The sequence below is a fragment of the Photinus pyralis genome, unplaced genomic scaffold (assembly GCF_008802855.1).
Source record: "Photinus pyralis isolate 1611_PpyrPB1 unplaced genomic scaffold, Ppyr1.3 Ppyr1.4_LG5, whole genome shotgun sequence".
Taxonomy (NCBI): Eukaryota; Metazoa; Arthropoda; class Insecta; order Coleoptera; family Lampyridae; genus Photinus; species Photinus pyralis.
This window is the reverse complement of record NW_022170596.1, coordinates 29,511,420-29,525,427: the sequence shown is the minus strand read 5'-3', so window position 1 is coordinate 29,525,427 and position 14,008 is coordinate 29,511,420. Positions and strand designations below refer to the sequence as shown.

Below are 14,008 nucleotides of genomic sequence, written 5' to 3'. Positions count from 1 at the left end.
CAATCACCTTAAAGAGCAAGGATAGTTTAAAAAGTCCATTTTGTCACGTTAATTCAAGAATTTCAAATGCGATTAGTGAAATTATGCAACTAAAAATAAGGTCAATTTAAGAAATCGCGTCTAACGCATAATATTTCCAAAGTCTTTAAATTGTGAACAGTGGAATTACACAGCAACAAACACAACCTTCTCAAACATTTAATTTGTGAACAGTGTAATTGGACTATTCACGATACGCAAAACTTAAAGCAATATATTCACGTTGAATTTCAAGCTAATTCAAGAGAGCATCGAGTTCTTAAGAAAAATGCCTTTCAGTTAGGATAGGATTAAGGGGGTATATTTTCAAGTCTCAAAAACGGCAGGATAAATTCAATTCACTTTTAAATTAGTACAATTTCAAACCTGCCAGAATAACCCAATTTTTTTCAAACCGCCATTTGTAAATTACATCAGCGCCTCTAGTGTTCCACACATCTGAATCTGAATCGCGACCAGTCAAATGGTGATTTTTCCAAAACAAAATTGCGGAAGTTTTTTTCTCAACGGTTTTATATGTTTTCGAGGGTGCTGAATCTAAATTTATGGTTTGCTGCCTTATAGGAGATCGGCTTCATAGCCAAAAACGCAAAAATCGGTATTTTTCAGCACTTTTTTTAGTTGTTTACTTATATCTTAAAAACTACACGTTTTTTGAAGATGCGCGTTCTACACAAAATTAAAGCAAACAAAATTTTCTACAAAATGAGTGCACTTTGATTTTGTGTTAAGCTCAGCGAAACACCATTTTTTCTTCATTTCCACATAAACGTCTAAAACGCCCACTTTCATCTCTTGTAACGCAAAAGATATCTGGCATATTAAATCTTCTCACAAAGTTTTGTATGAAAAACATTAATATATTTACAAATTATTAGTTAGTTACATTATACTCAAAATAAAGCTAACGAAATGATTGAAATATGTGCCCAGGATCATCATTCCTTTGAGTGACCTGACGTCATAGCCGCAGTTAACTTGTACTTTTCCGTTTTGTTTTGCGTCCTCAACTAGAAGTCCCAGGTAAAGGGTCTTGGGCAATCGAAAGTCCAAACAAAGAGTCAGGAGCTGTGGAAGGTCCAGGCTGAATACTAAATTGTGACTGTTCTTCCACTTAAAAAATATTACATTGAAAAGTGATAGACGCGCCTTAGGTCCTCTCCTACGTTGAATTAAGTTTTTTGTTGATTACTTTTTTATTCCTCGATTTGAAAGAGATGGTACTGGGCGCTTTTGTAAAAATTCAAAAAAACGTTGTTAACAAACTCTAGCGCGGGTACCGCTTATCGCAAAATAAAAGCTAAATAATGTATTTTGTAGGAAATTTTATCTACTTTAATTTTGTATAGGGCGCCCATCTTCAAAAAAACGTATGTTTTTGAGATATGAGCAAAAAACTGAAAAAAGTACTGAAAAATTCCAATTTTTGCGTATTTCGGTATGAAGCCGACTTCCTACAAGGCAGCAAACAATAAATTCGGATGCAGCACATTCGATAGCATATAAAACCGTTGATAAAAAAACTTCCGCAATTTTGTTCCGAAAACGGCAGTTTTAAACACGCATTTACTGGACTATTAGAACATAGTCCATGTATAAGACCTGGCATCACAATATCACATGTAAGTATAATTGTGTATCGAAGTTCCTGTATGTATAATAAAGTTTGATTATAAGTTTATTAAGGATGTTAACAAAATATATGACAATTTCTTGCGAATAGGTACATCAGTAATAATATAGGGCCGATTGTAACTCAAAGAGTCACTAGGAAAAGTCACTAGTTGCGAAATAGTCACTAGTAAAGTAACTACAGATTTCTTCTCAAGTAAAGGATGAATTGCTTCTGAAGTATACTTGTAATTGGAGCGCCGCTGAGGAGAAAAAAGCTTCAATATTCTGAGTTATCTTATTTAATTTTTCCAAATATGAAATTTTTTTCCCCTGATTTTAAAAAGGAAATTTCACACTTAGGAAAATTAAGACGAAATCTAATTTCTTCAAACGCTTCATTCATGATTTTTAAGTTAGATAATACTATGTCGCATTTTCCGCTAAGAGCCCCATTTAACTTAAATTAGAATTTAATCGTTCAATAGTACTATGAATTGCTAGTCTAAACATTACGGAGGCGAATGGGCTTCCTTACTGACATCCTATACTTGAAGATTTATTTTCATTATAAAAAAGCGTAACATTGTCATAAATAAACAATTTCTGGAATATTTTCCATTATATTATAGAGTGTAGCATAAAATTCCTTTCCACGCTATCGAAGGTAATCATTACGTCAATCTAGCTTCTTTACAATTTCGTATATAGATAAGTGCGTTTGGCATGGACCGCTGCTTCGCAACCTCTTTTTGTTGCGAAATCAAGTTGTTTCGGGCGAAATTTATTGTCAAGACTTGGCTCAGACACTACTGCAAGCCAATTTAGAAACAAGTCTTCTTAGTGTGCATCCGACAGTAATTGGACGGAGTCCTCCACATTTCTTGTTTAATTAAGCAAAAAGACTAGCACCGTATATAGGATTGGAGTAAATTCCGCAATAACGCTACTAGACGGCATAAGATTACATAAATTTGATAATTCTAATAAAGTTCTTGCCCACAAGTATTATTCGAAAGTGAAATTACATGGTTAAAAATTTTAAGGTCTTAAGCCATCAATGCCTCTAGCAAAATCATTTATTTCATACTGTCCGGTAGATGTTCGATTACACTATCATTTTGAGTCCGGTAGGTGAGTTATTACAGCATCAGAGCCGGTAAGTGTCGCTAACTTAGACCATATAGTACATGGACTGCTAATTGTAACTAAAATATGGTCAAGGACATCGCCTGGGTATGTGAGTTTCAGGGTAAACGAGTCTGTCCGAAATTGCCCGATGAGACACGATTTGAGACTGTCAACCTATAAACATTGAATTTATAACTATCAAATTCAATGCTATAAATTGACAAATGTCAATTAATTAATCGTCTACATATGGCAAAAAAAGCAAACCTGTCCTTATTTGTGGACGTATAGAAGAAAATCAAGAGTATTTAAAGCTTCTCGTACTACGCGGTTACCATAAAAGCTACTCTTTACGCAATCCAAGTGGTGTTCATACGACTTTATTTTACCCTGAGATTCACATACCCACGACTACAGTGCCCTCTATCCGTGACCACCCATTTTGTATTGAAAGCATAGGGCTAATAGCAGTCCATGTACTATATGGTCTAAGGTCGCTAAGCAACACTTACCGGACTGTTATTTGTATACATCAAATTTGACATCTTCACACAAATAATTCAAAACCCCAACATAAATTTGGCTGTAATTCTTTATTTCAAACATTAACATTGATTGTAATGAAACAATTTGTATTGCCCTCAACACTAACGCCTGGGTTATTACTGGATGTCGAGTTAGTAATGTTTGATTCCTTCTGCTGTAGAACTTCAATGAAATTTTCGCCGCCTTGTATCAGTTGTATCATACGGGCAATCTTAACTTTTCCTTCTACCGAGCCTTCGACGCATTTTTCTGCCGTCGATGAGCATTTCCATGCCCCATGAATCTTTAACACCGAAACCCAGGCAGAATAATCTCAATTCCAAAACTTACTGCATCCAAAAAGTATGCCAACATGACGTTTTCCTCTACTTGTTTGGCTCTATGTTCGTTCCTCAATTGGCAAAACACTTAGTACTCTTTTTCATACCTTGCGGCCGACTTCTTAGGAACCAACTTTTCGGTTGCTTCATGAGATTTCGACAGGATTGTATCGGGAACAGTGGAACATCCCACAACGTTTATAGCGTCCATTTTTCAGTGAAAAAAATTCAATGTCAACCACATGTCAACAAACTATAGCAACGGCCATTGCCACAGAAACAAGGTAATGCGATTTTTACAATATAATGAAATTTTGTAATCTTTGAAATGAAATAATGATACAGAACAGACTTACAGTATGAAATAAAATACGTTACGATATACGTCCGGTAGTACTTGTAACAGTACTCGTTTAAGACATTCTTGACTCGGCTCCTGACGTCGCCTCGTCCATAATGTCTAACTCGTACTGTTACAAGTAACCTACCGGACTTATAACGTAAATAACTATAGGGAAAGAGGCAACACATTTTTTGTTATTATTTTATCAATAAATGTGAATCTTCTTCAGAAGGTGGGTTTGGCAGATTAAGTTCGCGTAAGTCCTCCGATGATAACAGGCAAACTGTTCCACGTATGTCTCCGTCTGAAACTTTACCTTCCACAGATTTGATAGGGTTGGTGTTGTGAATTCTAGTGGTGTGTTTGATTTCATAATAAATTGTGATAAATGTGTTTGTTCTTGCTCTTGGGTTCCACATTAACAACTTTATAAGAAGATAAAAAAAGCTCTGCTCATGATTCGACGATGTTCTTTTTAATATATGTTTTAGCTTGTTTGCGACAACGTATTTGGTTGCTCTTGCGATTCTTCTAATTGGATTATTTAATTTGTTATTTCTGATTCTATCAATAAAATAAGTACTTGTGCTTTGATTCATCATACATTTTGGGTTAATTTCTGCTTGATAAATCCGTTTGATGTGCAGGGACCTCTTTTTTCCAAATATTTGTTGCAGACTGGACACGTTGTATACTGTGTAGGAGGAGGGTCAACGTCTTCTAGTTGAAATGAAAGACAGCTTTATTTTTATAATTTCTGATTACCAAAAATTACTAAAATCGTTAAAAACTTGTAAATATAAAGCAGAAATACAGTGGCAGTGCTTGCTAATACTTGATTAATTATGTAATTGATCCTGATGCGTTTTCAGGGTTAGGTATACTTTCAAGAAGATTTCAAAAATGATTAATTAGTTCATTTCAGATCAGGTTGTCGAAATGTCAAAAAATACTACCAATACAAAATATTCAAACATTTACGAATTAAAATTCAAAAATTAAATAACATATAGGTTAACAAGAAAATGCGTGAATACGTTGAAGCTTTGCATTGCATCTAGTGAAACGGAATCGCCACCCTCTTACAAACGGGATGGATCATATGATACATTGCTTGAATGTTTATTTGACTCTCAAATGAAATCTATCATTAGTTTTGACTTTAATCTATAATTTGTTGGTCAACAAAATAATAGGTATAAGTGGTAATTTCTCAATGAACTGCTAAAAAAAGTAAAAAGCTAAAAACCTCGACTTCTACCCCATACGCCGGCGCCGTTGAAAGTTTATGCCACCACACCTAAGATGATGAAAGTACACTTGAAAATGAGGCTAAGCTTCTTTTATTTTTCTCAGTGTTGGAAAACGGCTCGAATTACGTTACAAATTGACTGCGATATCAATCGCCAATCGTCATTTAAGTAGTAAATGATCATTGAGTAATTTTTATACATGCTATTAGTAACCTTTGGTCGTTGTATAAACCTAAAATTACTAAGATGTGGTCAAATTCTGCCTCCCACCCATTCTGCAGCAAAACGTGAAGTTGGATCCATTTATTACAATCCGATTTAAAGCACACGCAACGCTTTTGACAATAGTGCGAAACTAGTCGGTAAAAAAATTATTATTTAAATTAAGAATCTTGTACAACAATATAATTTGTCTTTTGACGTGCCTCTTATTAATATGTAACAATATTTATTAACTACATGTTGAGAAAATGAATTGGGCGCATAAGATTGTGCCCAACCATGTCTTGTTGCTCCTTAAAACGCGTACCTACATACATAACGAAATTAGTAATTAAAACAAACTTGAAATAAGTAGTAGAAAATCAGGTTTTCGACCACACGCAAACGAATATGAATGATCATATATGGTAACTGGCAGACAATTATTGTACTTCGTGGACACAGGTACTTTCAATATTGTTTTAATAGTGTCCATATCCAGCGCCGTCGTAAAAGTAAATATTTCCATAACCATCTCCGTATGTTTCTTGATAATCATCGTAATAACCGTTTCCGTAAGAACCTAGAAATAAAATTCTGGCAGTTAATGAAATAAATTAAAGAAGAATTAAAGTAGGTAACATAAGTCCGTACGTGGTTATAGGCAACAAAGCTGTTTAACATGGAGGTGCTACTGTCATTTTCGAACTGATTTCAATGATTTTTGAGGTGACAGCCGCAAGCAGAGCAAAATGTCAAATCATTTTTTGATGAAAATTAAACACTCGAGCTTCGCTCTCGCGTTTAAACATTCTGGTTTGATTATATCCTATCTAAAACACATATACAATAAATAACTATTAATGTGGAAATTGAATATAAGTACTAGTTTAAGGTAATGTGCTTGGGAAGTTTTATAGTTCAAGTTTCATACCTTTAAGGAGAAGCACGCAAATTATATTTGGTGGAAGTTAAAAATGATCAAGGAAAATTGGATCTGTGTTTTCTTAACAACCTCTGGGCAAATTTGAAGCCGTCTGTATTGTATTTTTACGGTCTATGAACCAATAAACCCATTATAATTGGATTTGATAGAAAAAATCAAAAATTAGTGTCTCATTTAAATTTGGTTTGTTCAAAGTCTAAGCAAGAAAATCTCTCAATTCGTGGGTCCATTATGATTTTTTATACCTAAGGTTATTTGTATAATTATTTAAATAAACAAAATGCAAACAAAATTTATCAAGTTAGGTTGAAAACAACAAAGAATACCTGTAAAGGGAACTGTAAATTGTAACTATTTCATTCTTTGATGTTTACGTCAATATATTCGAAACTTTACGGTAACTTGGGGGTTTAATTTTCCCAGAATGCCATTTAGGTTCAGAAAAAAGGAGAAATCTTCAGTAGGTCACTGTAAGATGTCAGTCAAGGGCTAGCCGGAGGTCAGTTAATTCTTTTGCTAAAAAGTTTTCACTCAGAAAGTCAAAATTTGATTCCAAGGGTTGTTACCATGGTATAATGTTGTTACGATCACGATGTGATAAACTTAAAAGACAAGCCTATAATTTAATTACATTAAATCTAAGGTATTTTGTAATTGTCAACAAGTAATTGTCGGTGGAAGATTTCTTTGTTTCGACTGTTGCTGCTTTTTTTATTGCAAGGTTCTTTATAGTTATACAATCACAAAGCAAAGGACAATACTGCTGGAATGTATCAATGGCTACTTCTTTCCAGTTTAATTAATTCATTAAAATAGCTAGTATATAAATGTAAATTCTGTTTTGGTACTTTGTTGCGTTGCTTTTCATTTGCATTTTTATGATGTTACATAATTATCCCACTACATGAGCATATATCATAATGAAATTGATTAAAGAATCTAAAAAGGTTGCCATTTCCTTCTCCACCCTGATCTACAGATGAAGAACAAGGGCGAAATATTTAAGAAAATGAATCGGAAGTTACTTTTTGAGCGGACCGAAAGTAAGTAAGTAATTTGACAACGACACTAATATCGCTTTACTTATTAAGTAAATGCCAGGATAATTACCGCGATTGGTATTTGATATTTGAAATCATCGTGTCGAAAAAAAGGCAAACGCCTCGTAGTGCAATAAACCAGATATTCCACTCATTCAATTACACCGCTGTTGACATTTTTACATGCAATGGACAGGTAACAAAACACGTCTTGATCTTTCCTAATTAACAGCTGAAGAACTTAAGCGTAAAACTATATCCAATTATACCTTATGGTTGCTTTCCTTGATATTTAAACGGCACTAAATCGAGAGCGTTCCTAAAAAGATTACTACCTATTTTTTTAAATGTCACTTACAATAATTTATTGTTTTAATCAATCATGTCTTATGTGGCGAAATTACCTAGAATGGGTGTTGGATAATGCTGTTTTGTAATGCGTGGAAATATGACAGGTGGCCGTGGTGGTGGTGGAGGTGCTGGTACCAGTTTTTTTACCACGGCCGGTATGATTTGTACTCGGTTTATTGGTGGCGGTGGAGGCGGTGGCGGCGGGTGTCCACTGAACGGTGGCGATTTTGATACAACCGCATTGAATCCGTGCACTGGATCTGCCTTGTAGTCGACGGTGCGTATGGATCCGTCAGGTTCCACCAACGAATATTGACCCTTTACTACACCCCCGACTCTGGTCTCCTGTTGGCTTTTAACGTCGCCGGTGTGGAGATCAGTCACGCCATACTTGAATGCATAGCTTGGTGGAGACTGAAAAGAAAAACTTATTAAAGTTTAATCAATGTTAGAAGGTGCTGCGTTTCTAAATTAGTTTCTAGCGTAGCTCATTTTATGAAATATGGTGCTAATTGAGGATGAAACGAATTTCAAACATCTGCCTAAAACTGAAACTGAAAATTTTCACAAGTTCTGAAGAAATGGTACAGGAGTCCCATTACTAAGTAATTAAAATTTATTCATCTCTCTATCTCTATCAATCGGCGTGACACACCAATTAATTCCCGAGTCAGTTCGATCTTCTATGTGATAATAGAAATTTGGACAAAAGGATGTCCAAATCGCTTTTGTGCTCGTAATTTTTAGCCGATAAAAGTGGAGCACGGGTTTGTTCTGGATTCAAATTCGTCAACCATATCTTTCGAGATTCACTTTCAACGAGTATAAATGTATATTAATTGATTTTTTTAATTGTATCAAAATAGGGATCGAGCGTTTTTGGAGATGTATAACAAATTTGCACTTAAAGTCATTCTAACGTTCTTGAAGAGGTCGATTTACGGGACCAAACCAATTTGTATATTTTTTTATGAACGATAAGTGAACCCAAACCAAAGATATTGGTAGGTACAATTTTTTTATGCATTGTGGAATCGATTGGAATTTCATTAATACATTTTAAATGGACCTGGAGTTTTTGTAGTTAAAGGTCTACGATATGTGGTACAACAAAATAGAATATAAAACGTTTGTAAGGTGATAGGTTATTTTATTACACTCCTATATCTAAAAAATGTCATTCAAAAAAGGCTAGAGCCGTAAAAGGTAGGTAAACTTATAATAATATTCACGATAAGGCTATACATTTTTAAAACAAACGAGGTGTTAATCCTTATTTTTTATAGAATGGGGTTAATAACGATCTAGTAAACGTAAATAATTAAAGAATGCGATACATTAGACGCACCACAGAAGTTAACCCCTAGCAATTCATGATTTGTATCTAAAATCATCTTTACTCGAGGGTTATGCAATTTTAAAACAAAGAGGGGCGATCTTTGTATTTGTTAGTAGAATGTAATTGATAGTGGTGCTAGAGTAAGTTTAAATAATTAAAGAAAGCAAAGAAAGTGGCACACTATAGAAATTAACCCCTAGCAATGTTATATGTTATATACCACGAATATGAGCCTTGACTTATAGGAATTCTCACTCAGGACTATGGAGATCGATGCTACCACAGCTCAGAGGGTATTGTAAAATGTGGTTGCATTTCAAATAGATGCCTTAAGGGTGTAATTTTGGGTACCGAGTTGTCTGGTCCATACACTCGTAAAGTTGCCCGCGTTAAGTCATATGCCCACCCTGATGTGACGTCTCAAACGAACCTGGCTGCCAGAATTGAATGTTATAATTTGCTAATAGTCCAGTCGATATAATGAAAAATAGAGAGGTAGCTGCAAAGTATTCCAAAGTTAATGGAATTTTTACTGGTTGTTTGGGGGGTACACCAGGATGTCTGATGTCTATCCTAAGTATTCTAACTCGAGGACCGTGTGCTAACTTGGGAGAGAAACCAGAAACTCCAAAATGTTTGAACTTTTTTCATTTTATCGCGTATATTTTATAACCTAAAAATATCTCTTGACCCATAGTGCATTAAAAAGTTGCAGTGCATTAAATTTTCTAAAATTTGATTGCCCAAATGAATTTTTAGATCTAATATTAACCGAAATACAGTTGATCAAATTTAGAAAAGTACCTCGAAATGAAGAAAAATTGCCGAAGAACAAAGGAAGATCTTGGAACATCAATTACCCCATTCCACCTAACGTGGAAATGCCTCATTTTTATTTTTTAATTTAAGAAATGCATGTTAAGAAACCCTCTCGCACCAAAAACGTTGTAAACACGAAGCACTCATTTTATTTTTCCGTTTTGTGTAGAATGTAGTTTAATTAATTGGCCGTTTGTGTGAATGTTTCTCTCTTAGAAATATCTCTCTGAGTAAGACATTTTTGGGGAGACAGTGGCGTAACTACCATCGGGCAGTTCGGGGCAATGCCCCGAGGCCCCGCAATCTCGGGGGGTCCCGCAACCCGAAAGGTGCCAGCCACACGTAGAAAACGACGTGTAGTATACAAAATATAAAAACGTGTGCCATACCCATAATGCCTCATTTTAGTGTCTTAAAATTGCTAAGTCTCAAGCGATCGTTCAGTAAATTGAAAATCATAAACAATTATCTAAGATTTCAAATGGGTCAGAAAACATTGAACAATCTCGCACTTCTTTCAATTGAATCTAAGACCGCGTCAGAAATGCATTTGACCCAAGTAATCAACGAATTTGCAAATGCAAAGACTAGAAAGAGAGACTTTTAGATTTTCTATATAACTTTGGCTTGCCAAATATATGTAGACCTATGTAATTAATATTTCAAAAATTAAAAGTTTAGTATGTTCCGATTTTATATTTTACATTTAATAAGAAGCATGGGTTATAAAATGACTGTTTTAAGGTGATTTTATTTAAACGATTCTTATTAAAAACTTTAATTCGTGCCTAATAGTTATAGGGGGCCCCGAGGACCGTTTGCCCCGAAGCCCCGAGCTGTCTTGTTACGCCACTGGGGAGAGAGCGGTTGCAAATAAGCCATCGGGATTTCTAGTGTTCGTCTTACCTACTAAGGCAGTATTTAAGCCAGTATGGGGAATTAAAAAAAAAGAATAGAATTTTCCATTATATTAGATGAAAGTGCTCTATAGTAGACTCATTGTTTGATCAAGAGATGCAAATTTTACCCTAGGTCTGCCTGAACTTCATCTGCATTTCTGGAAAGAAACTGTACAAAACAATTTAGGAACAAGATGTTGCAATATACAATTTTTAGTTAGAAGGCTAAATGCTAATTTAAAGTTATGGGAAATAGATCTGGAATGAGTCAATATTACACAGCATTCGTGGGAACGTTCAATGCCTTCAGCTTCGCGATAGATAGATATTAATACGCAATCTTTTAAGAACGTTAGTCTCTGCTCTCGCCCTAAGACCCTCAATAATTTTTCTTAAATATAATAGGCACGTTTTTATACGTCATCAAAGCTCTTGTTTAAAGTCCTGTTGTAATGCTCACCTTCCTAAGGTAACGGTTACTTTATTATTATTTACAAATTATTCTATACCGAAATGCGTTATTCGTTTAAAAACAACACGAATAACTGCTTTCCGGGATAACTCCGCTGGTTTAATTAAATCAGCATTGCAAGAGCGATGTCGTAACTAGCTCATTGTCTATAATGAAAACTGAGATTAAGTGAAGCGAGAAAACGTAATACTACCCTCAGTTGGGAAGGTCTGGGTATCATTAAGGCGTTCGACCTAGTCTAAAATCGTGAATCTATTACAATTGTGAACTGAAGGTCTAATCTAAAGTAAATGATACTTAATTTAATTATGGGTAATCGACTTACATAATAATCTACAGCGTGTCCGGCATATCCTGGCCGCCCAAGAACAACTTGTACCATGCAGGCGAAGCTTACAGTCAATATCTACAAAGATCAAACAATTTCTCACACAACACGGATAATTAATAATTAATATTAATGTACAAGAAATAAAAGTGAATGAGAATTTTATTAAATTTCACTTTTCACCAGTCTTCCTCGATTCGATTAATATGAAATTCACAATTTACCTTAATTGTTAACATTTTTGCCAAGATGATGTACGTAACTACCGTAGTAATTTTGTCCTACTTGGGTTATATAAATGTTTCCCATTTAACAATGCCATATTGTGCCCCCTCTTTCTCATTACAGAACATACCATGAGGAAAAATTTTAAGAAACTTCTTCTTTTGCATAATCTGTCTATTTTATTATGTAAATTATCATAGGCAGACGATCTAATTGTTTCCAATTGTATAATTTTTCAACACTTACGTTTAACATAATTAGGGTATTTTGAACTATTATAAATGAATGCTGGCGTTCTATTGTACTAAATCAGTTAGATTTTATAATAAGTCTGAATCGCCACCAAAGTGCAGGATAATATCGAACTATAAACAAGAGCAAATTGTTTGAGTGTATATTTGGCATGCAAAAGGAGCTTTCGTAATATGCAGAAAAAATTCCCAAGGCAAGTTCTGAGATGCACAAGATTATAACAAATTCTAACGCAATTGACATCTTCACTGTTATTATGAGAGAGTTTTCTTTGTTTTACTTTTTACGACACCTGATGCAATGACTATTTCTAGTGTATTTCTTAAAGGGGTGGTGTGTTCATATGCTATCATCGTTCCTCTACCAGTTTGGATATTCTAATGGGATTTTCGTTACCTATCTACGAGCTTATGCAGAGAACCAACCAATAATTTTTGTATCTTATCTATATGTTATACCCCATAAGTGTTTGAAAAACTTTACCCGGAAAATTCGGCTGGGCAAATTAGTCTCCGAATGCATAGTTATGTTGAATATTGTCTTTTAGAAGAACTCGTTCCCACGTAAAATAGTTTCGTCCCCAGACGTTAGCGCTCAGAAAACGCACTGCAGGAAAATTCTCCCTCAGAATTTTTCGCTTACCTGTAGCATTCATTCGTTCCCAATCGCAAAATACTTCCGAAAATGCGGAAATGGGGTAAATAATGATACACAAAAACTTAATTTGGGTAGATCGATGACAAGAAAAATTGGGAACGTTGTGCTGAGATAAAGCGGCAAATTAAAATATCCCATCAAGATCCAAATCGATACGTTACATGAATTACACCTGAATCAATAAATACTGTCAAATGTAGGTAGTGTATCGTCTGCTTTACTAACGATCCTCGAGATCGTTTATAATTTTGTATTGCTGTCTGTCAGTCTGTCCGTCTGTCTGCTCGTCTGTCTTTCCGTGTGCACGATAACTTTGTGTAGAAACGTCCGAAAAAAATTGATACACATGTTCTTCAGGATATATGAAAAGTCGTTATTGTTTTTCGGCTACGTAGACAAACGAGCCAAAAAGTTACAGCCCAAAAACTGTCCAAACCCCAAAAAAAAAAGGGTTTCTTTTATAACTCTTGTTACAAAGAACATATGAATGTCCGGTTTTCTGTGTTAGTAAATATTCCTTAAACTTCAGGCAACTATGCAGATGCAAAAAGCATTGCGCATGCACATTACAACTGTTATATTTGCGCAACCCTACTTTTTTGGAACTAGTTTTATCCTTCATGGTACTCTAATGAAAGGTCTCAACGAAAGGAATTAATTTCTACCAACCATAACCGTCCTCTTCGATCTCTTATCGTGATCGGGTATATTCCCTTATACCTCAAGAACGGATTGTCGGAAGAGGGTACTCACAAAGGGCGATTGAGACGTTTGCAAGAAATATATCCATTGATGTCAAAATAAAAGCTATTTCGGTTAAAAAAAATGCGCTTCATCTGCACAAGAGTTGTGCACAATGTATACTTGTTTATGATGCAAACGGTATAGGTTACCATTTAAGGCACTAAACAATTCCATACCATTTTCTTAACTGAAAAAACGATATAAACCATTGTTCAAAAAAACGTAAACTCAATTTATTAAGTACGTATGGGATGTAAATTAACAGTTCTTTATCTTGAACGGGCCAATTACGATTGGTTGCGTCACACCTGGACATGCAGATAATACGACCCAAGTTTGTAAATATTTACGGAAAGGTAGAACGACGAGGGACATTAGTAAATTATTCCAGTAAATAAATCAAATTTCAACTAATAAAATGCGAGAAACCTGAAGGACGGTTAGTAACCAAATTTTTACCTGGCGATTGTATTATACAAGGCGTTCCACCAT

At 34.9% G+C, this 14,008-nt stretch overlaps 1 protein-coding gene across 1 annotated transcript; it reads right to left on the bottom strand.

Moving 5' to 3' along the window:
• Positions 1-5,443: 5,443 nt before the first annotated feature.
• LOC116171771 (cuticle protein 19-like) lies at positions 5,444-11,913 on the bottom strand. The gene is made up of 4 exons (XM_031488748.1): positions 11,863-11,913; positions 11,636-11,716; positions 7,835-8,195; positions 5,444-6,027 (listed from the first exon to the last, which is right to left on the bottom strand). The coding sequence occupies exons 1-4, from the start codon at positions 11,875-11,877 to the stop codon at positions 5,927-5,929; spliced, it is 558 nt and encodes a 185-aa protein (XP_031344608.1). The 5' UTR covers positions 11,878-11,913; the 3' UTR covers positions 5,444-5,926.
• Positions 11,914-14,008: the final 2,095 nt, after the last annotated feature.

Coding starts and splice junctions, on each gene's coding strand:
- LOC116171771 (XM_031488748.1), bottom strand. Junction 8,196..11,635: donor GACACGCTGTAGATTATTAT/GTAAGTCGATTA, acceptor TTTTCTTTTCAG/TCTCCACCAAGCTATGCATT. Junction 6,028..7,834: donor TTATCCAACACCCATTCTAG/GTAATTTCGCCA, acceptor TTTTATTTCTAG/GTTCTTACGGAAACGGTTAT.